Source organism: Triturus cristatus, chromosome 1_2 (assembly GCF_964204655.1).
Source record: "Triturus cristatus chromosome 1_2, aTriCri1.1, whole genome shotgun sequence".
NCBI classification, from domain to species: Eukaryota; Metazoa; Chordata; class Amphibia; order Caudata; family Salamandridae; genus Triturus; species Triturus cristatus.
In genome coordinates, this window is record NC_140580.1 from 1,058,431,241 (window position 1) to 1,058,456,161 (window position 24,921).

The 24,921-nt window shown below is 44.2% G+C and overlaps 1 protein-coding gene across 1 annotated transcript in view; it reads right to left on the reverse strand.

Annotated features, from left to right (window-relative positions):
* VAV2 (vav guanine nucleotide exchange factor 2) overlaps positions 1-24,921 on the reverse strand; it is an 805,614-nt gene that overhangs the window by 82,431 nt on the left and 698,262 nt on the right. Inside the window, exons 9-11 of the mRNA XM_085612602.1 lie at positions 22,679-22,778; positions 21,728-21,823; positions 8,615-8,683 (exon numbers count right to left, since the gene is read on the reverse strand). Of these exons, the coding sequence (XP_085468728.1) occupies positions 8,615-8,683; positions 21,728-21,823; positions 22,679-22,778 (265 nt within the window). The remainder of the gene's footprint in view (positions 1-8,614; positions 8,684-21,727; positions 21,824-22,678; positions 22,779-24,921) is intronic.

Sequence of the window (24,921 nt, forward strand, 5' to 3'; positions counted from 1 at the left end):
AAAACTTATAGTACTGAGACGGCTTTAGTAGATATAGCAGAAACAACTAGGGAGTGCCTGGACGCGGGCGGCAGGGCGGCTTTGGTTTTGCTTGATCTCTCTGCCGCCTTCGATACGGTACCCCACCATCTTCTACTTACCCGCCTTGCTAACATCGGCATTGCAGGCTCTGCCCTGGATTGGCTTAAATCTTTTTTGGAAGATCGCTCCCAGCAGGTCTGGTCACCTCCGTTTTCTTCAGCGGCCAGGAAAGTGTCTACGGGAGTACCGCAAGGCTCTACTTTGAGCCCATTACTCTTTAACATCTATCTGACACCTCTTATTTACCTGGCAGAGGAGCTGGGGGCAAAAATAATTGCCTACGCCGATGACACCCAGCTCCTATTTACTTGGAAAGATGGCAACCTGTCCACTTCTCTGGCGCAGACCTGCCTTTCCTCCATGTTTCAGTGGCTGGCATGTGCCCAACTGAAGTGCAATGAGGATAAGTCGGAGGTCCTCCTATATGGCTCTTTTCTATCTGCCTTTCAAGAAAATATGTGGCCGTCTGACTTCCCTCACCCAAAGTCAGTGGGTGCGCCTGCTAAGAACCTTGGGATCTGGTTCGGTGACGACCTTCGCTTTTCGGTGCAAGTCAAGAAACTCACCGGTGTCTGTTTTGGCAATCTCTTAGAAGGTTTTTTCCCTTACTTCCCAAGCATGCCAAGGAAACGGTCGCTCGGGCACTTATTCTCTCTCGCTTGGATTATGCCAACGCCCTTTATTGTGGTATCCCTGGCTATTTGTTGAGTAAATTGCAAACGATACAAAACGCCACGGCCAGACTTCTATTTAACATCTCTAGAAGATCTAGCGTGAGACAGTATTTGCGTGACCTGCGTTGGCTTCCAGTGGCCCAAAGAGTGCAATTTAAAGTTCTTACGGTGGCTCACAGAGCTCTGCATGGTTTGGGCACTTTATACACCAGGAAGCGGTTCTGCTTCTACGTCCCCAGCAGAGCTCTGCGCTCAGTCACCCAATATCGGATGACCATTCCCTCTCTGTCAAAGCTGCCCTGGCTTGGAATTCTCTCCCTTTAGAAATACGAAGTATTCAGGATTTCGGACCCCTCAAGAAACGGCTTAAAACTTTTCTTTTTAACTAGCTGATCCATGCATTCTACTCTCCAAGGTTTCTGATAACTGCTCGCGCCAGGATACTCTTGAGTAATTGAGCGCGCTATAAAACCCTTTATAACATAACATAACATAACATATGGGAACAGTCCAGCCCAAACTGCCAGGCCATGTCTTCCCTGGACCGGAAACAAGTATCCTGAGACCGGGTTTTGGGGTATCACTCCTCATCAGCCAGCCTAGCTTGAATTTGACTGTGTGGCGAGCAAGGGACCCTGATCTGGGCATACCCTTGCCACTTAGGGCAACAAATTTATATGCAACATAGCATTTTACCTGGAGCACTGCAAGTATCTGCACTATTCTTAGGGTCAGGACGGTACGGGAAAGTGCACTGATTCCCAAAACCATGGTTAGAAAATATAATGACAGCACGTTGAGATTTACTGGAAAAAGATCAAGAGTTAAAGAGAAGGAAGTAAAAGAACAAAAAGTGATTGCTTTGTGGTGAAGCGTCTCTCTAAGAGCACAGACTCTCCATTGTGTCCCAGTCACAATGCAGCGGGGTGATCACGGCTCCCAGAAGTGGGCCAAGCCCTCTGGCAAAAGGAAGCCTGTGGAACCATCCTTTGTACTAAAGCCAGAAGACGATATTTAATTGCTTTAATTACAACCTCTGTCAATAACCACTGTAGGTTTTTGTAAAACCACAGGGGACCTCATTCAGACAACCGCTTGCACCAGCCGGGAAGTTTTGTCGGAACAAAGCTATCAATAATGTAATAATACAAGGTAAGTCATCATCAAGCTCTAATTCATGGACATTTGAAAAATAAAAAAGAAATTAAGTAGGTATTTGCCAGAACAATAGTCACTTTCTTTTAATTTATGAAAAGTTTGATTCCCACTTTTAGAATGCCTATTCAGTAGTCATGTTACACTTTGGTCCCTATTTCGCACCTGGTACATTTTGGCATGTCTGACCTGCTAAAGGTTATCGGGCCATGAAATCTGACTGTTGCATTTCCAGAGAAACTGATCATTTTGACACGTGTGCGAACAGTAGTAGAAAGAGGGAGGAGGGAAAACAAGCAAACACTGAGGGATATTGAGAGATGAGGGACAGAGGAGGTAGAGAGAGAGAGGAGGTAGAGAGAGGAGTTAGAGAGAGAGATGTGAGGTAGAGACCGGTATGGTAGAGAGTGATGAAGAAGGGAAATGACAGAGAAGCACAGACAAGTGCGGGATTAAGAAAGAGTGAAAAGCTAAAAGTGCTAGAGAGGAAGGAGGGAGTGAAGAGAGGAAGAGATGGAGCGGTAAGCAGAGAGTGATACAGGGGTGAGGTTGTGAGAGACAGAGAGCGGTGGAGATAGAGAGAGGAATACTGAGTGACAGGGAAAGCAGAGGCAAAGTCAAGATACTGAAAGAGGGTGGTAGGTTACAGTGCTTAATTCGAGACGGTGGTCTCCGGTGCTTGGCACCGGCACTTAATCATCAACACTGGCGCTTATAGCGTGAACTCGACCCAAAGGCATTGGAGCACTTTTCAATAGCACCAGTTAAGGACACATTAACTTTTGGTAGGCTCAGTGAGATCCAGTGATGTGCCCAGAATCAAAGGATGTTGAGCCTACGTCGAGACTCGAATCAGGTCCAAAGTCTGGCCGCTCCGGCCATTGTGCCACATCCTCTCACCACTTGCAGGGTTTCATGGTTAGTAGTTAGTTCTGTTATAGGCCGCGCTAATAAGAGCAATGGGCTGGTGCAAGCGGTCTCCTGACAAGAGCCCAGGCACTTTTTCACAAATTCACCACTGTGTAGGTACACAGAGCTGTAGTGATAGGTTACGAGAGGGACAGAGAGGGAGCGTTGAGGTAAACATTAGGTGAACGAAAGGAGAAACAGAGAAAGACTATTTTTTTTAATTCAATTGCCATCAGCTGCCTGAGAGCGCGAGAGCTAAACTGCGGCAAGCAGCCCGCACACCAGGCACATGCGAAGGATTCCAAGCTGGCAAATTAGGAAATGATCTGTTTGTTATGCACGCAGTGGGGATCATTCCTGACTGGCCCCATCTCTTTTCCTTGGCTCCTCATGTTGGATGCCCTCGGCAGCTGCCCACTTTGCCAATGCCTTGAAACTGTTTTGAACAGTGCTTACATCCATGCATTGATGCTAAGGTGGCACTATATGTATGGAATGAGACCCTGATTGCAATATGAATGATTGATTGTAAACGTTTCTGCAATATGCCTAATTAGTGTACGTACATAAGCATTTTATGAATATATTTTCTATGTCTTAACAACTCCAGTGATAACTCTCAGGAAGAGGCTCCCCACCTGGAATCAAGCACATTAATGTACCAGCTCAGGTAATAACGATCGATTGCTCTGTTGATGCACAGGCTGTGAGCAGCTGTGCTTTCAGAAAGGGGTTTGTGTGTGATCCCCCTTCAACCACGGCGGCTTCACAATATACCTCTCCAGACCAAGCAGCTGTAAGGGGCATTAGCAACACCACAGTCGACCTCCGGGGGCAGCCCTCCAAACAGGAAATGACTTGTAGGGTGTTACTGTACCAATCAGAACCCCCGGAGCCGAGTCAGTGCCTGGAGTAAATCCTTGAGGGGAGGGTGACCCTCCAAACTCCTGTAAAGACATACTTAACTCCAGTGGCGTAGCGTCCGGAAGAAGGAGTGTTACTTCACCCCTAATTGCTTTGTAATTAACTACACGTGGCGATTGGGCAGACCACGACACGGGCTGCACGCAAACAAGTTTAAAATGGATAAACTTTTCAGTGAAATCTACAGAAGCAGGTGTGCACTTGGACACCCCCATTTCGGGATGAAGCTAGATATATTGTCACCCGGGGCTGTCTCCGAGTTTGCCGTCCAGGGCAGGTAAGAACGGGGGGAGGTGGCCATCGACAGACAACTTGTTCTGTGGGGGGGATGGGGGAGGAGTGATCGACAGAAGACGACTTATTCTTGGGGGTGACCACCAGTCAACTTGTTCACCTCTGCCTCCCCCAAACAGAGAGCAGTCCGGGGCGTACGTCCCCCCTCCCCCTCCCAGCTACGCCAATGCTTAACTCCTTTAAAAGTTCTAACTAATCCCACTAGCTATGTATGCCTCCACATGCACAACTGTCCACATTTGCTCTTTCGCCTCGTGCCTGCACACCAGGACTATTTATTAGGCATGGGAGGTGAACTTCACTCGCGGAGTTTTCTGCACTCCGCGTTACGCAGAGATCGCTGAGTTCTGAAAAACTCTGCTCCACGGAGCGGAGTTTTTTTCCTCGCTCGCGTTAGTCAACGTAAAGTTGGCGAGCGCAAGATTGGAAAATCAACATACCGGTGATATTTCTCAACGCGGGGATTCAGGTTTCTCATTACCAGTGGTCCTGTATGCTCGCGACACCTCGCGTTGAGAAACTGCCCGTTCGGGTTGAGAGAGCTGCCGCTCGAGTAAAAATCTACTCGAGTGGCAGAAAAGGAAAACAGGGACCGCTTTGGTGCCGTTCGCAATGATTGCACAGTGCGGACAAGCATCCAGCACTGTGCAATCACCACGATCGGCATTTTTCTATTGTACTCCGCCGCTTGCAAAGCTCCACGTAGTGCGGAGGAATTTTTTTTCTACTTCGCGGAGTTCGGTGTAATGCAACTCAGCGAACTCCGCCCAGGTTTACTATTTACATAAATAGCTCCCCTCCTTTCCCCTCTCCTTCAATGGCACTCCGATCCCTGGCTCATTGCTGAGTGACCAACAGGAGGATTTCTGAGTGGAATGAGTTAGTGCAGGCCAGACCCTCACAGAGGCTTTTGTGAAGGGAAGTTTGCAAACAAACTGGCCAGGCAGCCATTGATAAGTGGGGACCTCATTTATCAAAATAAACTAAACATAAATAGAATACAGGGAGGCAAAACAATTCTGAGGAGTAAAATTGTCAATGGTAGCATTTCAATGGGAGGACAGAGGACAAGTAATGACATTTGTAACACAAGGAAGCAGAACATAGAATGTTTCATCAGTTGTAAAGTCTGAAAACCTTTTAACCCTTGGATATGCTATTGCTACACAGAGTGCTAACAGTAAGGTGCACATCTCGATACATATATCCACACCTAAATAGGCGCTGGAAAATAAAATCCGGAGGCTAATGATTAATTCCTAGTTCTAAGAAAGGGGAACTAGACTTTTGCAACCTGCTAATAAAATCTAAATAAATAGTTCTCGTTCATTGATTCAGAAGTAGTTTCCCAAGCTGGAAATGCACACAGATGACAGCAGTGACCGAGATTCTGCATTGGGGGTAAAGTAGGGAGGAAATATCCCCAAAATTGAATGGGGCAAATGGAAAAAGGGCTTCTCCCTGGGGAAACGTGTACTCCGTCTGGACAAATAAAATGAATTCAAATGTGGAAATGCACACCTGCATCGAAAGGATTGTGCCACTGTTGCAATTCTGCATGCAGAATACATATTTACGAAGGAGTGTCAAATGAGACGTACTACGGTCATAGATTTCCTTGACTACTTCCGAATTATTTGAAAATTCCAAGAAAATTGATCATTTCCCGAAATATAGGAATAAAAGTAAGTTTGACATCTTTGACTTTTTCCCAAACGTTTGGGACTGGTCCTAGACGGGAGGGAAAAAAATTAAGTCACTGTGTATATAATATATCAAGCAATCCCCATGAGTTAAAAAGAGACGACTTCAGACGACTACCGTTGATGGAAAAAAACGCAACCATCACTTGGATGGAGGAGTTGAGGAAGGGAAGCATTGTCGGATGACAGAACAGAGTAGGGTTGGCCTATAAAGACAACGGCATTAAAAGATGGCTGGAAGAATGGATGAAGGGGTGGATGAAAGAGGCAGGATTAGCGAAGGCAGGATGGACAGATGAACGGATGGACATGGCATGCAACTATGAGGCAAAGGAGTACACACGAGGAGGATAGAAGGAAGGGAGACAGATGGACCGCTAGACAAAAGGGTTTAACTGAGGGGCGGTTATAAGGATGCAGGGATAGAAGTTTGAGAGGCCAGAAAGTGAAATGAATGAACAAATGAATGGTGGTAAGTATGAAAGGATGAACAATTGGATAAAAGAATAGATTAGAGAGACTGAGGAATGGATGGGTGAAATGAGAAACAAATGTAACTCTTTATGGGCTCTACATATTCTGTGATTGCGATACAGCACACTCAATGAAGGATGTGAAATGCCAGGGAAGATTTTGTTGTTAAATTAAGTTGGAATTAGGAAAGGAAAGCTTCTAAGAAGAGAAACGGAAGCATCTTATTCAAAGCTGTGGTCTGTTTCCATCTGTATGTATGTATGTATATATATATATATATATATATATATGTATATATATATATATATATATATATATATATATATATATATATATATATATATATATATATATATATATATATATATTCTTTTTTATAGGACATTCCCCCACAGCTAAGAATATAGACTTCCGTGCAGATACATCTAAAATAAAGAGAGACTCAAATATTAAGAAACGTGTGGTACACCATGACCCATTCTGTCACCAAATGTCTGGAGGATAGAAAATACATGTATTGTGGGTATATCTTTCATTCTTCTAATGCAAGACCTAATTGCACAGTTCAGGTGGACATAAAACACTTCTTGGTTGCATAAAGTGCATATTTACAAAACCGTAATGCAAATCTAGGAGGAAGCATTACCCTGACAACGTCAACGTGAGGTAGCATCTTCTCAAGGTGTTCTAATCATTTGCATTAGTTAAGCCCATATATGCATCTTTGCCTTTGATTTCCACGAACAAAAGCAGAAACATGACTAGCAACCGTGCTAACTTCAAACTCTTCGCCATGCTGACATGCAGGTGTAAATTGAGATAAAGACAACGCGGGTATAGAGATTCAATAATCTGAGCAGAAAAGTATGGAGCCAAGGTAAGCAAAACAAAAACAACATTCTTTCAAAATCTTCTGAATAAATACCAGGCAGCCCAGGTACCTAATAATCCCACTGGCCAGCGGTTCTATCTTTGCAATTAGTAATCAAAGTGAGTGTGTGTGTGAGATTTCTTATATACGCATCTAAAAGTTCGATACATCAGTGAAACCACACGCATTTTATCACTCACAACCACAAAGAACAAATCCATAAGCTTCCTGCGGGTGGCAGCTGTGGTATCAATTGAAGAGCTCCCTAAGTGAAGCTGGCACACCTTTCAAAATATTCACATATTTGTGTAACAAACTCCCGGACAGACTCCTCATGACACTGGGTCACTGCGTCTCACTGAGGAGTCTGATATGCTTTGCTATACAGTTTATTGGCCAAAGTTCCATTGGATCCAAGACTAGGATTTCAGTAAATTAATGTCTAGAACCTGTGCCCACCAGGGTAGGTCTTTTTTTAAATGGAACTTTAAGCTTGACTAGAATGCACCAGTGCTTTTCTCACATGAAGAGCAGCCTTGTATTTTAATGCCCTGAAGAAGGCTGCCAGGAAAACTGAGCCTTTCTTTGCAAGGATGAGGGAGAAATAGTGACACAATTTTACCTTCACTAACAATTCAAGAGGAGAACTGCAAGTCTGAGTACCAATGAGACTTGAGTGTTTTTGGGGGAGAAAGGTGTTTCTGGTAAAACAAAGAGGCAGAACCAAAGATGGTTTTTGGAGACCACATTGAGTGGTCATAAAGATCTGAAGTCACACACATTTCTAAGTGCATTGTTTTTGCAGACTTAGCACTCATATTAAAGTAACTATTGACTCAATGAATCTTACGTATAAGATTCCTCTGAGAAAGTAGTAGATGGTTGAATCCATTTTATGTATAACATTGACCAGCTGACACACATTTCGCTTGGGAACACAGTATACCGAGGTGATTTTACAAAGCATGGTGTGGCAAGGATATGATGTTGAATGAATAGTAGTCCATTATGATAATATAATAACATTAGATTTAATTATGGGCCATGTAACTAGACTACTTACACACGGCACCCAAGTGCTTGGGTCTTGGTCACTATTTATAAAGGCCAATGTGACCCAGTCCTAAAACCACATCTATTTGAAGCAGCACTAACCTTGCCAAGGGCTTAACTACAAAGCCATGGCAACTGTCAGATTGCAGGCCTGTAGAGGACAGCCAGGTATAACAACACTTGCAAGTCATAGGCCCACCCACGTAATAAGGCGACACTCCTTGGCAACCCGCAGTGGATACACGCGGCGAGAAATCAACTTTCATACATATTATATACATGTCAATTCTTTTTACCATTTAGTCTTTTAGAAAACTAAGGTGTGTGACGCCTAGCAGCCACTACACAACAAACACTTCAAATACCGCACCAACAAAAGAAAAGGCACTACCTGTGACCAGTTGGCACCTCCAAAGCACATCAACCACTGCATTTGGCCATGGAGGACAAACAAGAATTAGGTAAGAAGCTCTTACCTGCATGGCCTCCAAGGCTTCCTTCAACTGCATTTTTTCAGGGCGGTCCGTAGAGTGGTTGAGGAGTTCCTAAAAAAAAAAAAAACGAGTTAGTAACCCCTTCCGATGGGGAATGGGCCACTCGGTACTGCATGGGGCAAACCTTGAGTTCAAAATAGCCTGAGTGAAAACACCGTATTACAGACTTCTACACCATCCATAACACAGTAAGTTGGAGACTAAAAGCACACACTGTAGATTTTCTGAGTAGCCAAAGCCACAGAAGGCATACAGCTTGTACAACTGCCTCCAGGCAATTTCAGAAGGCCCCCTGGCACAAATTGCATAAGGATGTATGACACCCCAGGCAAAATATATTTGTTCTGCATGAGCACTCCTCAGTAACTAAAAAACTGGGCATTTTTCAATCCTTTTTAAAACTAACTAATGACAGCACCCTACAGCTACTACTCCTTTACCTCACCAAATTGAGGCCCCGTGCCTTGCCTTTCATATGGGATCCCATATAGATATTACCTGAATAAGGCTTGGATGGGCATGAGTGCCACTGTACTGTATTATACCATTTCTACTCTTTCTTCCTACCTCTTGCTGAGGCCCTAAATATGCTTTTTTGATGGTAGTGTGATTAGTACACTGCTTCACTAGCATGGGAGAAGGGTGCTTGTTAAAGGGACATTTATTAGTACTGTGTGGTGAGACCTAAACACTGTGCTCCAGCTTTGGGGCAGTGATATATATGAGCATTTAATACGTGAATTGTGGGCAAAGGAAAGTGTCTACAGGATTGCAAGCAGAACAAACAAGCCGGACATTTATTGTGGCCGGAGAGTCAACTGGGGCCTGATTCGGGAAATCCAGGTCTTTATTTCTCTTGATAGTGGTGTATGGTACTTATTCTCTTTGGGAATATATTCCACAGCTTGCATGTCTGTACTGAGAAGCAGCTCATACATGGACGTTTTATATTTTGGAAAATAATGGGGGATTAATGGTCTTTGGGCCAGCCTTGATCTGAGGTTTCTCCTTTGTGTATACTCTGAGTTTTGATATCAGGAAGTTTGGTCCTGTTCCTAGAGTGCCATGCAGAAGTCAAGGAAAGATATTTAATTTGCCAATTGTAACCAGAGAAGAGCTTTGAGAGAAGGGGTGAGGTGGCCCCATTTGTTGAGCAAGTGTCTGGCTACCCTGTTCTGGATTCTTTTAGGATTGCCACTACATTATCAAGAGAGTCCAAAATGCAGCCCACTTGCATGGTCTAGATGGGATATCACTAGGGCCTGTATCCCGTGTGAGAAGAATAGGTAAAGAAAATGTGTTGACCCATTCCAAGCACATAGAACGAGTGTCATCCCTTTGATGAGTGGGGATCAAAGTGAGAGCTCCAAGTCTGAGTTTGGTTTGGAGGCGGCCCCATGTGCATAGACTCCCAGAAAACAGAGTTATCATTTTGACAAGATTCACATGTGAGCATTTCAGGTTTTGAGGAGATAAGTTTGAAAAGATTCTAATGTTCACGGCCAATTTAAACTCAGGTTTTATGACTTTGGAAGGTTATTTTTAAAAACAATAATCTGAGTGCATAGTTGTAGCAAGCAAGGATAAACGATTTCACAAGGACAAGAATGGAGGGGCTAGGCAGACACTGAAAATTAGGTGAGCAGTTGTTGAGCCATGTGAGGTGCTCACTGAATTCTATTCTAATTTGCCACATCTGCTGAGACACCTGATGGTCCCTCTCAGCTATCACACAACTGATGGACCAAACCAATCCATGCTTAGAAAGCAAAAAATGCAGGTTAATCATCAAACAACTAAACCGAGAGTCACATGGAAGGCCGCATGCCATGAATTCCTTCGACAAAGTGCTTAATTAGGAAGAAGACAGGGCAGCTGTGTTCACACAGGTGCGCTTGGCTTGCAACAACCAGACCCTGAGCTTGGTGTCCTCCCTCTTCAAGACCGTGGGTTCGAGGAATGCACCATGCATGTGACACGACGGAGATTGATAAAACAGAAATTTGATCCAGAATTAGTATAGGATATTGAACCCAACTGCTTGTGCCTTGAAACAAGCAATTAACAACAGCTCTATGCAGCTGCATCGTGGGTTATCGTCAATAATGTATTCTACAAAAGGGATTTCAGTTGTCGGACCCCACCTGCGATTTACTCCTTCGAGAACTGGTCAAGAGCACGAAAGCGAAACCACGAACAATGGGAATGGATCGCCTTCTCGCCAAACGGACCAGGCCAGCATGTTGAACAGAGGATGTCTCTCACCGCAGGGACATAAAAATGTACATTTATTAAATATATTAGTGTGAGAAAAGGAAGGGATAGTTAAAAAAAAAATACAACAGACATTCAATAAGATAGAGTAATTTAAGACACCTGGTGATCTTTTTACTATAGATCCATCTATCAAAGGTCAAATTTGATCAAGAAACTGATGCTTCACAAGTTGGGGGTAACTTTCAGGGAAACTGAGTTAACTTTAGACAAGTGTTTTTGTTGCATAAGTTTTATAAATCAGACAATTGTCAGACAGTCTTAGGTACTTTGCCCATATACAGTTAGAGAGCTTTTCTGTTTACTAAGAGAGCAATTCTCTCTATCATGGCAGAATTTGTGATATCAACATAGATGGCCATTCACCTGCAAATTTGGGTAGATTTCCACCATCCAGGATAATATACCTCCCTTCTGGCTGAGCTCTGATGCTCAGACTTGTATGCTAATTGATGGTTGCATGACATTACAAGGAATGCCTCTACCACACATGCCTTTACCACACATTGCTGCTGTTTTCATGCAAGACTGTACCACGCATATGGCTGTACAAGGTATCAGGTAAAATATATATACCCCGTGAGTGTACCGGACATTGTGAGTGCCATGAATTCCTTGTTTTTGTTGTTTTATAAGCGGTTTCCACCACCACTTCCCGGTTGCACCCGCCACGAGTTCGGCTGGCCCCAGGTGGAATACTGTGCTTTGGATTCAATTTGGGCTGCCTGAACTGCCGCTTACGGACTCTGTTGATCTATTAAGGTTGTGGCTTATACAAAGACTATGTGCTTCACCATATGTGAGACACTCACAGTGTTTTCGTTTTTAATCCAGCGGCAGGCGAGGGGATGTACAGGCACTGTTATTATGGCTGCCAATTGATTTTTTCAGCGATGGGAGATATTGCATTAGGCAATAAATAATCAAGACAGTGACACCTCATTGCAGGCCCTTCATTGGCCAAGGATCTGCCAACCATATGGCAGGACCGTTTAAATGACTGTGTTGTTTTATTGACTGCTTTTACGCACTGATGACGGCAATAGCCAGAAACGCGTCTGTGGATGTTTTATAGCCGACACACACCCCGTGAGTGCACCAGACCTTGTGAGTGCCATGAATTTCTTGTTTTTGTTGTTTTATATGCGATTTCCACCACCGCTTCCCGGTTGCACCCACCACGAGTTCGGCTGGCCCAAGGTGGAATACTGTGCTTTGGATTCAATTTGGGCTGCCTGAACCGCCGCTTATGGACTCTGTTGACCTATTAAGGTTCTGTCTTACACAAAGTCAGAGTGTTTCACCATATGTGGGACACTCACAGTGTTTTCGTTTTTAATCCAGCGGCGGGCAAAGGGATGTGCAGGCACAGTTATTACGGCTGCCAATTGATTTTTTCAGCGATGGGAGATATTGCATTAGGCAATAAATAATCATGACGGTGACGCCCCATTGCTGGCCCTTCATTGGCCAAGGATCCACCAAACATATGGCAGGACCGTTTAAATGACTGTGTTGTTTTATTGATGGGTTTTCCGCACTGATGACGGCAATAGCCAGAAACGCGTCTGCGGATGTTTTATAGCCGACACACACCCCGTGAGTGCACCGACCTTGTGAGTGCCATGAACTCCTTGTTTTTGTTGTTTTATAAGCGGTTTCCACCACCGCTTCCACCCGCCACGAGTTCGGCTGGCCCCAGGTGGAATAGTGTGCTTTGGATTGATATATATATGTATATATATATATATATATATATATATATATATATATAGAGAGAGAGAGAGAGAGAGAGAGAGAGAGCGAGAGCGAGAGCGAGAGAGAGAGAGCGAGACAGAGAGCGAGAGAGAGAGAGAGAGCGAGAGAGAGAGAGCGAGAGAGAGAGCGAGAGAGAGAGCAGCGAGCGAGCGAGCGAGCGAGCGAGCGAGCGTGCGAGAGAGAGAGAGAGAGAGAGAGAGAGAGAGAGAGAGAGAGAGAGAGAGATTTTGAAATAGATTAGGACAAGTGATTTTAGATCCTTGGAAAAGTCGCTGGTTTATATTCCCACTGTGGCAACGAAACACGTGTTGGCTGGCTAAGAACTTGTACGAATAAAAAAGAACAAGAAGAAAACAATAAAAGAAGCAAAGAACCTCAATACTATGTTTTGTGATTAAGTGGATTTACGTATGCTACTGCTGTTATTTCTTTGAAAAAGAGAAACGCGTGCTGGGGATTGCAATTTCTTGTATTTAGAGCTTAGGCCACAAGTTCTGGGGAGGCCGGTGGTTCTCTCCACCCTACAGCACCGTTGAGTTAATACAGTTCTATATTTAGATATTCGATGACATCACCCTTGTAGCGCCAGTTTCCCTAATGTTTCCCTAACATTATACCACCGGCCATTTGTTGTACATGCAAAAAGAATATCACGTCCTGCTTGTTAGCAAAGAGGTCACCTGGCATGTTAGTAAAGAGGACTTTACATCAGGATAATGGCACGATTTGACATTCGACTGTGCAGACAATGGCACCACAATTTTCAACTACTGCCTAAGCTTAGAGGTCAAGATTTGTAGGCGCAGTGATATTCAAATGTACCTGTTAGCTTCCAGGGGTATTGCTACCTTTATTTGGAGGGGCAGTGAGGCAGAGAAAGCGTTGCTGCTAACTGTTGCACACCCAATATGTGGCTATGAGATTAACTGAAGTCCCTGAGTTCTTAATCCAGCATCTTTATGAAAATTCCAGGTTATCAGTGACAAGACAATTGAGGAAGACATCTCACAGAACACTTACACTTGCCTACCATTATTGATATGCACAACTGTCCAGTGACTGCAGCATAGAAACAGCTTATCGATGGAGACAGGTCTGTAACTGCACCCAAGGTTAAAAAGCCTGCTGTCATGCCAGGACATAGGGAGGGGCATGGGGGGTGGGCACTGGGAGACCTTTCAGCATTTGGGACCAATCAGAGAAGGACAAGCTTTAAATTCCCATTCGCTTCACACTAAGGTAAGGCACCGCTAATAAATATGGCATGAAATATTCAACAACTTTCACATAAAGTACATTTACTTTCAAGGGTTGGTGAATAAACAGCCAATTTGGGGGACCAAATACTGGGTTTGAATTTTATACTTCGCACTCAGCTGAAAGCTAAGATTTACTGGGCAAATCCAGTGGCGTTGTTTGGTATGCTGCATTCCACAGCATGTGGCAGGTTCTTCTGATGATGTCATATGTCATGGCAACTAGGGGTTCTGTACTTGTTCCTGGTCTCCCAGGTGATGGAATGTATTAGTTCAAATGACCAGGACTGTTTCCTTGACTAGATGTGAAGCTTTGGATGGGTTCTTCTTTCAGAGAAATAAACCATCTCTTGGTCCAAGGGTGCTGGCCTCAATTGGAAGGAAGAAGTTCTAAAAAAAAGTTGAAAATTATAGGGTGACACCACATAGCACGACTGGAAAGTCCCCTTTTGCTCTGTTTAGAGGCAGGTCTCCCTGTACGTTGGTTGAGCTCTCTTGGGTAAGACACTTCGAAGGTTCCGCTTCTCTCTCTTCATCTGAGAAAGTTACTCCAGATTGGTGCAAAAGAGAAGAAGCTAAGTGTTTATCCAGAAAATCATACTTTGATTCAAAGAAATCCACTAAAGAAACCACGGTCTCGGTAGGTGACTTAGTAGTCATCAAGCAACCTTGTACCAAGGCCAAGTTTTCTAAACCCATACGAGTCATAAAAGTGTTCAAAAATGCTGTCAGAGCTCAAGACCACAGGGTTTGGAATTTGAACAGAGTCTGTGTGTACAATGGGGGGAATGTTGTGATAAATCTGTAATTAGTAAAGATGCCGTTACTGTTTCTGGTTCTCCACGCTTTTCTTCGAGGAATGTCAAAAGGCCATGCTATTTAAAAGACTTTGTATCTTGAAGGTTATCATTACTGCTACTAGAACAGTTTCTGGTCCTTGATGCACATCCTCTAGAAAATGCAAAGGTTAACAAGTTAAAAGATTTTTGTTTCCTGAATGTTTTGTTTACTGTTACTTCCACTTTCGCTATTGCCTCATTTGTTTTTTTCTATGTCAACGGGGGAAGGTGTGTGTGGTATTCTGCTTGCCACAGCATGATGTCATATGTCATGGCAAATAGGGGTTCTGTACTTGCTCCTGGTCTCCCAGGTGATGGAATGTATTAGTTCAAATGACCAGGTCTGTTGCCTTGACTGGATGTGGCGCTTTGGATGGGTTCTTCTTTCAGAGAAATAAACCTGAATTTCTCTTGTAAACCTGCCTCCTTGCGCGATCCTTTCGCTCAACTCAGGATCTTGCGCGTAACTAGCCCTTTGGCCGGCCCGTGGCAGTCCCTGCATTTGCCGCCCTGTGGCAGCTGTATGTAGGAGCAGTGGGGGATGCCGGCGATTCCTGTTTGCCGCCCCACAACGGTCACAGGTAAACACGGGGGCGGAGGCCACCGACCCCAAAACTCGTGTCGCCCAGAGCAGACAGCCCCCCTGCTACGCTACTGGGCAAATCACATGTTAAACTCGTAAATGTGAAAAATATAATTGAAAGATCTCCACTTCTGCATATGATTTTGTGTCCTCTCTCTATACCCCCCTCAGAAACTACAGCACCTCTGCTCTACAGCTAGGATTATGTTATATAAATATCCATACCTACATTCATAACTTTAATCTAACCCACAAAAACTGAATTGAAAAATAACCCTTCCCCTCTTGTGAGTAATAAAAATAGGAATGCAAAAGAAGTTAATATAATTTCACTGGACGTGAGGATTGCCAGCCCCTTCCACCTCCCATTCATCATTTTAAGACTGACACTGGTCATTCAAGGTCTTCAGCGTTTCCCTTGTTTACCCAGCAAAGAGGTATTTTTAGATCTCTCTCAGGGCTCTTTAAAGTAAGTTGATGTATTATTTATAACTCATCCACTTCTTCTGAAAGTTACACCATGCATTCAGTACCCTTTCTATAAAGATGTCTTCGCGTGTTAACTGCTGAGCTTCCCCTCTGGTGTGCAAGGGGTACTCATCTTTTTGAAGATGGCCGGCACCTGAGCTGCGTTCTCCCTCTGTAGGGATATGAATGCTTCTCCCAAACATTATTCCTCATTTGCTCTGTTCAATCTCAACCTTTCACCATTGAAACAGCCCCTATTTCTCAGCTTTCGACGCAAAATTGCAAATTTGGGGGCTCTACGGCTGGAAAGAATATTCAAGATAATGCTTTCAAAAGGGGACATGATTCTCCAGAGGTGGTCTTCATATCTGAGCACTTCATACCACATAAGGCTAACATGGATGGCAACATTACACCAGGAGACATCCAAAACAAACCCCAGTTCAACAAATGAGGGCTCAAGCACTGGATACAGGGTACGATGCTCCACCTAGGACCTCCAGGGCTGGACACAATAGATAAGGCATTCAGAGAGGAACATACTACCCAAGATGGGGCCTTCGGTGCTGAAAAAGGAGGCGTCTACGGATGGGTACAATAATTGCATGATGCCTTCTTAGTGTTCACAATTAGGCCTAATATATAAAGGTATGCCATTTTTCGACACCTATACTTCCCAACAACCCGTTGCTTTAGCAAGGTCGTACGAGATCATGGTTTCTTATATTGCTACTTCCCTGGACTCCCAGTGAATCACCACTGGAAGCCGGGGAGCCCAGACTAAGCAACTTGCATGATATGAACCTGAAAACAGTAGACAACAAGTACAGAAATAAGTATCCTTCATACAAATACAAAAATTAAGACATAATTTATTAGACAAACAACATTTATTTCAAAGTTGGAGCTTTTCAAAATATGGTTTTATTGCTAAAAGACAAGGCAACGCGTTAGACACTTGCATATTACTGCACCTTTTTTGCTTCTAATGAATGCTTTGTCAGCACATACCGATGCTTGAATTGAGGCCACCAATCAGCCATACTAAATTCTGTTTACTGTACCAAGCTAAGGACAGCAACTTCATTTTTACAACCAAATTTCTTTATCTTCACTGGGGATTTTAAAAATTTCAATTTTGCATGTTACTGTTTTATGCCTATATACTGTACTACTTTGGTAATACTGATGAACTGTCTAAGCAGTCAAGGACCCTCTGAGGAGGTCATGGGGACCCACAGAGGCCCGGGGACCCACAGGGGCCCGGGAACCCCAGGTTAAGTACCACTGCACTAGACTATACAAAGGAGAATTTGGATACCATCTACGGTGATATCTGAGCCTCGTGGGGGAGTCTGCTGATCTCACTAACTCAAAACATTGCAGAATGCTATGCCAGTTATTGATGCTGAGTTTTCAATTTTCCCAAAACATTGTTACATTTTAGAGACCAAAGCAAACTTACTTATTAATTGAACTACACAAACAATAAAGTGGACTGTAAAACAGACATGGGGTCATAAAACAATGTCTTCAAGATGACTTTTACTGGCTCATAGGTTGAAAAATACCCTGTCCTAAGACTGGAGTTGAAAAAACTGATCAATGTGGAATCTAAGCATATTTTTAATCTCAGCCCGAAAAATACTTCCGGTTGAAAACAACCATTGCTGGTCACAGCCTACGCGACTCCCTTTATATGATGCACTGAACAATACCTGACCAATTGTTGGACTTGGCCCTTTTTGCAGGGTCATCCCTGAACTTTTTGCCTCCTAGTCTTTTTTCTGACATGATGTTGGTGGTTTTAGGACTCTGGGATCTTTATCACTGCTGTCCTGTGTAAAGTGCGTGTGCTCTCTGTGGTAAACATAGTAACCTACACCTGTTTGGCGTATTTAATTTTCCTGTCAGTCCGTTGTACGGTGGTATCTCATATACCCTGGGCCAGTAAATTAAATGCTACTGTGGGCTTGCAGCGCTGATTGTGCCACCCACGAAAGTAGCCTTTCAGACCTGTCACAGACCTCTGCCACTGTAGGGTATGTGCGCGTAGTTTATGCGGCTGTGATGTGGCACGCAAAGTGGTTGCCACGTCTGTGACCCCCCTTTTACTACATGTCAGTCACCCCTAAGGTAGGCCCTAGCTAGCCCTCTGGGCAGGGTGCAATATAGGTAAAAGGTAGGACATGTGCCTTAACAGCATGACATGTCCTGGTAGTGACAAACAGCCATTTTGGTTTCTCACTGCTTTGAGGCTGCCCTCTCATAGGAATGCATTGGGGATTCCCTGATAAGTGTTTCAGTGGTAATTCCTGATATGAGGGGAGCAGCGTGGTCACGTTTGGTTATGTTTGAACATAAGTCTTACTGCCCCGACCCCTAAAAAAGAGCCCTCCTGAAAGGGTGGTGATTTCATGTAAGGTGGTGAGTTAGCGATACGCCATTGAAAAGCAGAGGCCCAGCATCCAGAAGTCTTTGCCCTTCAGCAATTCCGCTATTCTGCAGTAGTTTCTTGGAACGCTGACCGCTCAAGCATTAAGCCAGATAAACATGATGCTTTCCATTACAGGGAACCAATGCAAAGGCTTTCTAACCCTCGTGAAACGTGATCAAACTTCCAAAGGCCACACAGCAAGTCTCACCACCATGTCCAAGCATCGAGATTCATAGTGTTGATGTGCTACATGTGAATGTCAGGGAGTTTTATGGTTCTCAAAATCAATTTCACAACTCCGTTTTATACATATTTGTGCCTCCATCTGTTTCATAGGGTCATAGACTGTTAAATAAGTTGAAGACTAAAGACAGACATTGCTGGTTGGGTACATTGGTAACATATTTATTAGTTTACTTATTGTAGCCAGGGCCACTGGAATTATGCGATTGTACTGCCACTGCAATTTTCGCATAATAATAGATTTTCTGCATTTGCCACATAATCCATCATCTGACGCATAATTTGCAGATTTTAACAACAAAACATTCTGGTTCAGTTGGTTCAAAAGTTACTAAATATGCAGCAACACGTGTTGACGCGCACTTGAAATCCCGTGGCAAAGCGGGACTGGTCAACTTTCTATTGGTTATTGCTATATTTGGGTGTTAAACTGGTAGCCAACGCCCAGACAGCATTGCTTAGTTTGCAAATGACAATAATAATGTACTATTATTGCAAAATGTGCCACATTATGCCACATAATTTGTCTTTTCTTGCAGCATCATTTACTCAACCCTGCCACATAATTTGGCCTCTCCTGCTGCATAATTCCTGTGGCCCTGATTATAGCTGTACTACAGCAGGGGCCCATCTCAAAGGCGCCACAAGCATAATCAAATCAATCAAAACATGTTCATAAAAATTTGATTCCATAGTCATTAGGGTATCTAGGACAAATAACAGGTTACATTCAAGCAGTGAAACATACATTCGGGTAATCACATTGGGTCAATCACTACAGAATAAGGCATAATGCTCTCATCAAGTTCTGCCGTTCCGGTTAGAAATTTGCACCTCAACACTCTTGAGCAGATCGTTGGGGTCTTCTTACCTTCGTATACGCAGGGAGACAGGAGGTTCTCTCCGTTTCACATGTGCCCCCAGTAGACTTTCTGGGAGTACATTTGATGATATGAGCCAGTGAGAGGATCAAACTCACCTATGTCCAGAAGAGGGACCACTCTGAGGGTCAGGCAAGACTTAACATCCCTGGCTGGCACGATGCAATGTGACACTGGGGCGTCTGTCTGTGTGTCCATCTGTCTGCCTGGGCCCACACTCTAGACATTAAAAGGGATCTCACCAGTGCCCTCCCTCACCCACCTGGGCTGGATGTCCAGATAATTGTGCCCCACCGTGCATCACTCACTTACTGATTGACAGGAGACTGGAGGATACAGGTTTCAAGAGACTCCTAGTTGCATAAAGCATACAAAATAAGATGTAGAAATTGCATGGGTCCTAGAAGTCATTCTGGTCGATCCAGCCTAGCGCTAGCACACTCCACCCTTAGGTCGTTGAGATGTCCTTTCCTAATACCGCATCGGCCTGACCCCAAACAAGGGGCCTTCCCAGAGAAATCATTCTTCCCCACTCCCGAAAAGGCCTGTGCCTCATGTGAACGATGACATAAAATGCCATCAACAGAACATTCTCTCCTCATCCACACATAGTTAGTCCACTGGAGATGAACAATCAATCAACCTTCTGCATGCAAGGTCATGTATTCCTGGACTCAGTCCATGCACTTGGCAGGCATACCCGCCCTGTCATTCAAGGTGATAGGCATGTCCCTCCCGTCATTACTCCCCACCAGTGGTGTAGTCCCCTAGATTGCTTACAAGAAACTCACATTCACATCCAGACACCAACATGACACCTGGTCTTGCTTGCACCAGTGGGAAAGACAACCATAGAGCTGCAATGTGGAAGGAACTAGGTAGCCTAGGACAGGATGGACGTGCCATGCAGGATGTAAGAAAATCCCCAGCAGCCAGGCTGCTGCCAGTGCTTGACGAAAGATCCTCAGTCCAAGCTTCACTGCCATTAACAACTACCTATCGGAACTGAGCACAACTCCTCCAGGGCAACACACCTCAGAACATTTGGAGCTCAAATCTCGTTCCTGCCTCATATATTTAAGTGAACATTTCACCTTTAGACTGGCAACAATCTGTGAAACCTCAACTGCCCTGCAAAAGATGCTCAAATCAGGCCTTTTAAAGAAGGGAGGTTCAATCTCTTGTAGTACATCTTGCACATTGACTACATTTGAAGCCCCTCTGAGAGGGAATCTGGTCACCTTCCAACAAGAACATAAGCTTTATTTGAGAGGTTTTTGTTTGAAATCAGCAGGAAAGGTCCTAGGACTGGGCAAGACTAGACTGTCATGTGTGTCTCTCCTAGCAGGGATGCTCACTGTCCCCTACAAGATCAAAGGTAGCATCAATGCTGACCAGGAGCAGGGAATTGAGGGGAGATAATGACACTTCTCCAGTCTAGCACAGATATCCTTCCACTGGGACACATGCCCCACACATCTTCAGTGTTTGCTGCCCCCAACACTTTACATCCCACAAACAAATGACTCTTCAGTAGCAAGTCAGAGAGCACCTGCTCTGGTCTCCTTCTATGTACTCAAGTCAGTGGTGAAGGAAAAGAAGATCACAGATTTGTATCTAGGGGTCTGTAGTTCTGTCTACCACTGACAAGGAGATCGTCAACACAAACAATGGAGCAGAGACCAATGGAAAGCCAGGAGCAGCACAAGGCCAGGCAAGCATCAAGGGGAGTGGCATTCTACGACTGTATGCCTAGAGTAAACACCTTCAATTCTGCATGCAGTCACAGGATAGTGTTCACTGAATACAACTGGAGCGAAAAGTGTGACCTACAAGCTCTTGCTGTTCTCTTGTACTGGGTCTATAGCACAGAAAATGTAGAAAGAGACTGGTGAGTGAGGGGAGTCATCCCAAACTCAGCTCTTCTTTGAAACTAGGTATCCTCCAACCAGTCTGACCCAAAACAACTACAAAATAAGTAGAGTTCTTAAACAAAAATCACGGATAACATGAACATCACAAGATCTTTAACAAAGAACAACAGCATAGCTTCCAGTCACTTCTGGCCAGGCAAACGCAGAAGAGCTTGCAAATGCTCCATACAGCAGCAGATTGGGTACATGTGGTTTGGCATCCACAGTTGTGGTCTGCATGCAGTCTTAAGGTCTCAGTTCATATTCTAGAATGGCAGATACTGCCCTTCATGCATCTAGGGTCACAAATATGTGTATCGCTCTGCTTGGTTACAATAACCCCGTTTCATAAGCGCTTAGAAACCATTTACTTTGACATGCATGCAAGAAAGAGATGGCCAATAATCAGAACGAATAAAAACAGAAACGGAAGGATCACTTACTTTTAATAGGAGGTGATATTTCAGGACTCTCTGCATTGGTACCACAAGCAAGTCCTGTAATTTGAATTTTCCGTCTTGGACTCTCAGCGTACACTCCTGAAGAAGGGCACGAAAGAATGTTGATGAGGCGGACATTTAAGCGAAACAGAACACCACACATTTCTAATTACAACAACAAAGACAGTCCAGACTTGCCCAAAATCAGGCAGTGATGGTGGCGAAGATGGTATTTGATTTTGCACATTTCAGATTGTCCCCTCCTCTCCTGTTAGGGAGAATATGCTGGCAACAAGCCACCATTGTCCCTTTAAATAATTTACAGCGGTGCTTCTGTTCTGGCCTCAGCTCACTGCAGCTCCCGACTCACCCCTAACGTACAAAGACTCAACTCTATTAAATTAGACAGAGAGCAGATCCTGCCATCACAAACCTGCGGTTACTATTTCATTACCGCAGAGTAATGGGTCCCACAAGCTCAACACCATTAAGGGGAAATGGATCTTGCAATAGAGCGGGTGGATGGAGTTAGAATGAGTGGGAGGGTAGAAACCCACACCGTCCAGCACGAAGGCCTTTCATCAGCTGAGCCTCCCCGGCTCGATTTAATTCCCTTATTGAGTTGTGTTTTGTCTTCTTCTCCTGTACAGCTCAATCAATAGGAAATAATTTTTATTCTACGGGGCGCATTTCCCAGTAGTATATAATAAGAGAATCCTTGATGGGAAGACAATGCAACAGAAGAATCAACACAAAATCGAGAGTCAGGAAAAAGCAACATCTTCTGGCCAATTACATTAGGAGGGTAATTTGTCTGCAGATGAGATAGAGAATTGATACGACCAAATTTTTAAAAAAGGCATAGAAAGGGAATGACAGTGAAAAATAATTTTTTAAAAACCTGGGCATTTTGTAACTGTAGATGAAGTAACCATCTCCACTTTCCATACTTACCTCTACTTTCTGCCTAACATCATCTCGATTCGCGATCAGTCGGTCCAAACATTTCTGCGCATGTTCCATCTGGCCGCAGTAATCACCATAAATAGAAAGCCTGTGAAGGAAAATTGGATAGATGTAATGGCCAACGTTTGTTCAGAGCACTGGAGAGCAAAGTAAACAGATTTCCTTCTGGTTTTCAAAGCCTAGCCTCAGCACTTTTCAAGATTTAACTTACTCAATTTACTCAAATTTTCCAGATTTTTTACATTCAGCACAGACGTGAAGATTTATGATTCGCTCTGTGTGATGCTTGGGATATCTCTCCACAGGCAGTCATTCACTGCAGGCCCCTCAAAAAATCATTAATGTCTGGTTGTATGACAGAGGCACACATGGCTAAACCACGCATGCCTCTACTAGGCAACCCGACCCACAAATCCAGCTTAACGTTGCATTCCTTTACCACGCAAGCCTTTACCATGCATTTTTGTTGTAAAGGCATGAATGGTAAAGGGGTATGCGTGGTTAAGGTTCACCACTACTCCGACCCCCCTACCCTAACATTTGAACCCCCTACCTCGCCCCCCTGCCCTAAGGCCTAAACCTGCGCTGCCCTTAAAACTACCCATTCCCCTCCCTGCCCCCTGAAGCCTAAACCATGCCCCTTACCATACACTACCCTGACCCCGCCTCCCCTGCGATGGCCCTATAAGTACCCCTCCCCCGCCCTGTGCCTTAAAAACCTCTCCCTTTCCAAAATAACCCCAATCCCTGACCCCAATTAAAAAACCTACCCGGACCCCCCCCCCACCATGACCCCTAAAACCGCCTGCACTCCTAAAAACTCCCACCCCCCCCCCCCCCCCAACCAGCATATGCATGGTTAAGGCAGTGATGTTACGTAACACGTGGCTCTGTCAGCGTTGTTCCGGGCATTCTCCATTATGTCTGTCACGTGGTACGTCACCAGTATCTTATATTACACCACTGTTGTGTTCTGTAACATATCCCTATCTGAATCCTCTTCTGCGTTACTTCCATTTCAGAACAAGTAAATTCTGCTGGCTTTTGCCTCCACAACCGCATTCATTCAGCCTATGCCTTCAATATTGCGTCCTGCTGTATGCCACCAGTCTTAAAATATGCCAACTTGCACACGGCAGGCTACCAACATTATCACTTTCTGTCCACAGCCATCTCCCATAGTCCTTTCTTTTACTTCAAACATCTGCCACAGGTTCCAAGCATTACATTAATCATACCACAAATATCTATATTGGACCACTTACCGGTGGCCTCCAGCATTTCCGCCATCAAACCTTGAGCATCCAATGCATACCAGGAGAGTCACCGTCATACCCCATGTATCTACTCTATGGCACCAGAGTTATCTTCATCATACCCCATGCTTCGCTCTTTGCCAACCTTGACATTTATCTTACCGTAGATATCTAGTGCATGCCAGCAGAGTTACATCATCACATCCTAGGCACCTACTCTATGCCAGTAGAGTTACCTTCATCGTACCCTAGATGTCTACGGTATGCTGCCAGAGCTGCATTCATTATTACCCTACACAGCTTCTCTATGCCACCGGAGTTACCTTTATCATACCATACATATGTGTTATTTGCTACTGATGATACTTAACCGCAGAGCAGACTGCCGTAAGTTAAGTGATCTATTTCCATGATTGTAATAGCTGTGTGAACCCTCTCAAGCCAACTACGTCTTAACCCTGATGGAAAGCTAATGATGTGCTCCCCAAAAATATCTGAACTTTAGATATTTCTAGCAGCAAGGACCTATAGATTCAACACTTTCTTCGTCTAGTCTTGGATGTGGGTCAAAATTAACCAATCTGTAGGCACTGCCAGCGACAGCAAGTGATTGGAAATCAGCTTCTAGTACAGATCAATGCAAAAGTTGATTTGCAAACATTCATTCTATTCAGGAACAACCCAAATGAGGTACAGGATGGATGGCAAATGCTTAAAAAGATAAGGAAATCTCAGTGAACAAGCAATTCCGCTGGCATAAACGTTATGGAAAAATGAAGATGCGGGTCTGAGCATGTTCTCTTACACCATATCACAAGGGGAACTTCTCTTGTTCTCTTTTAAAGAACATTCGGAGGTTGCCTTTCATAACTTCAAGGAATGCCTGAAAAATATCTTGGACTGGATGAAGGTGAACTGTGTGAAACTGAATGCAGATAAGACTGAGATCTTGTTCTTCAGTCAGGCTTCACCTCC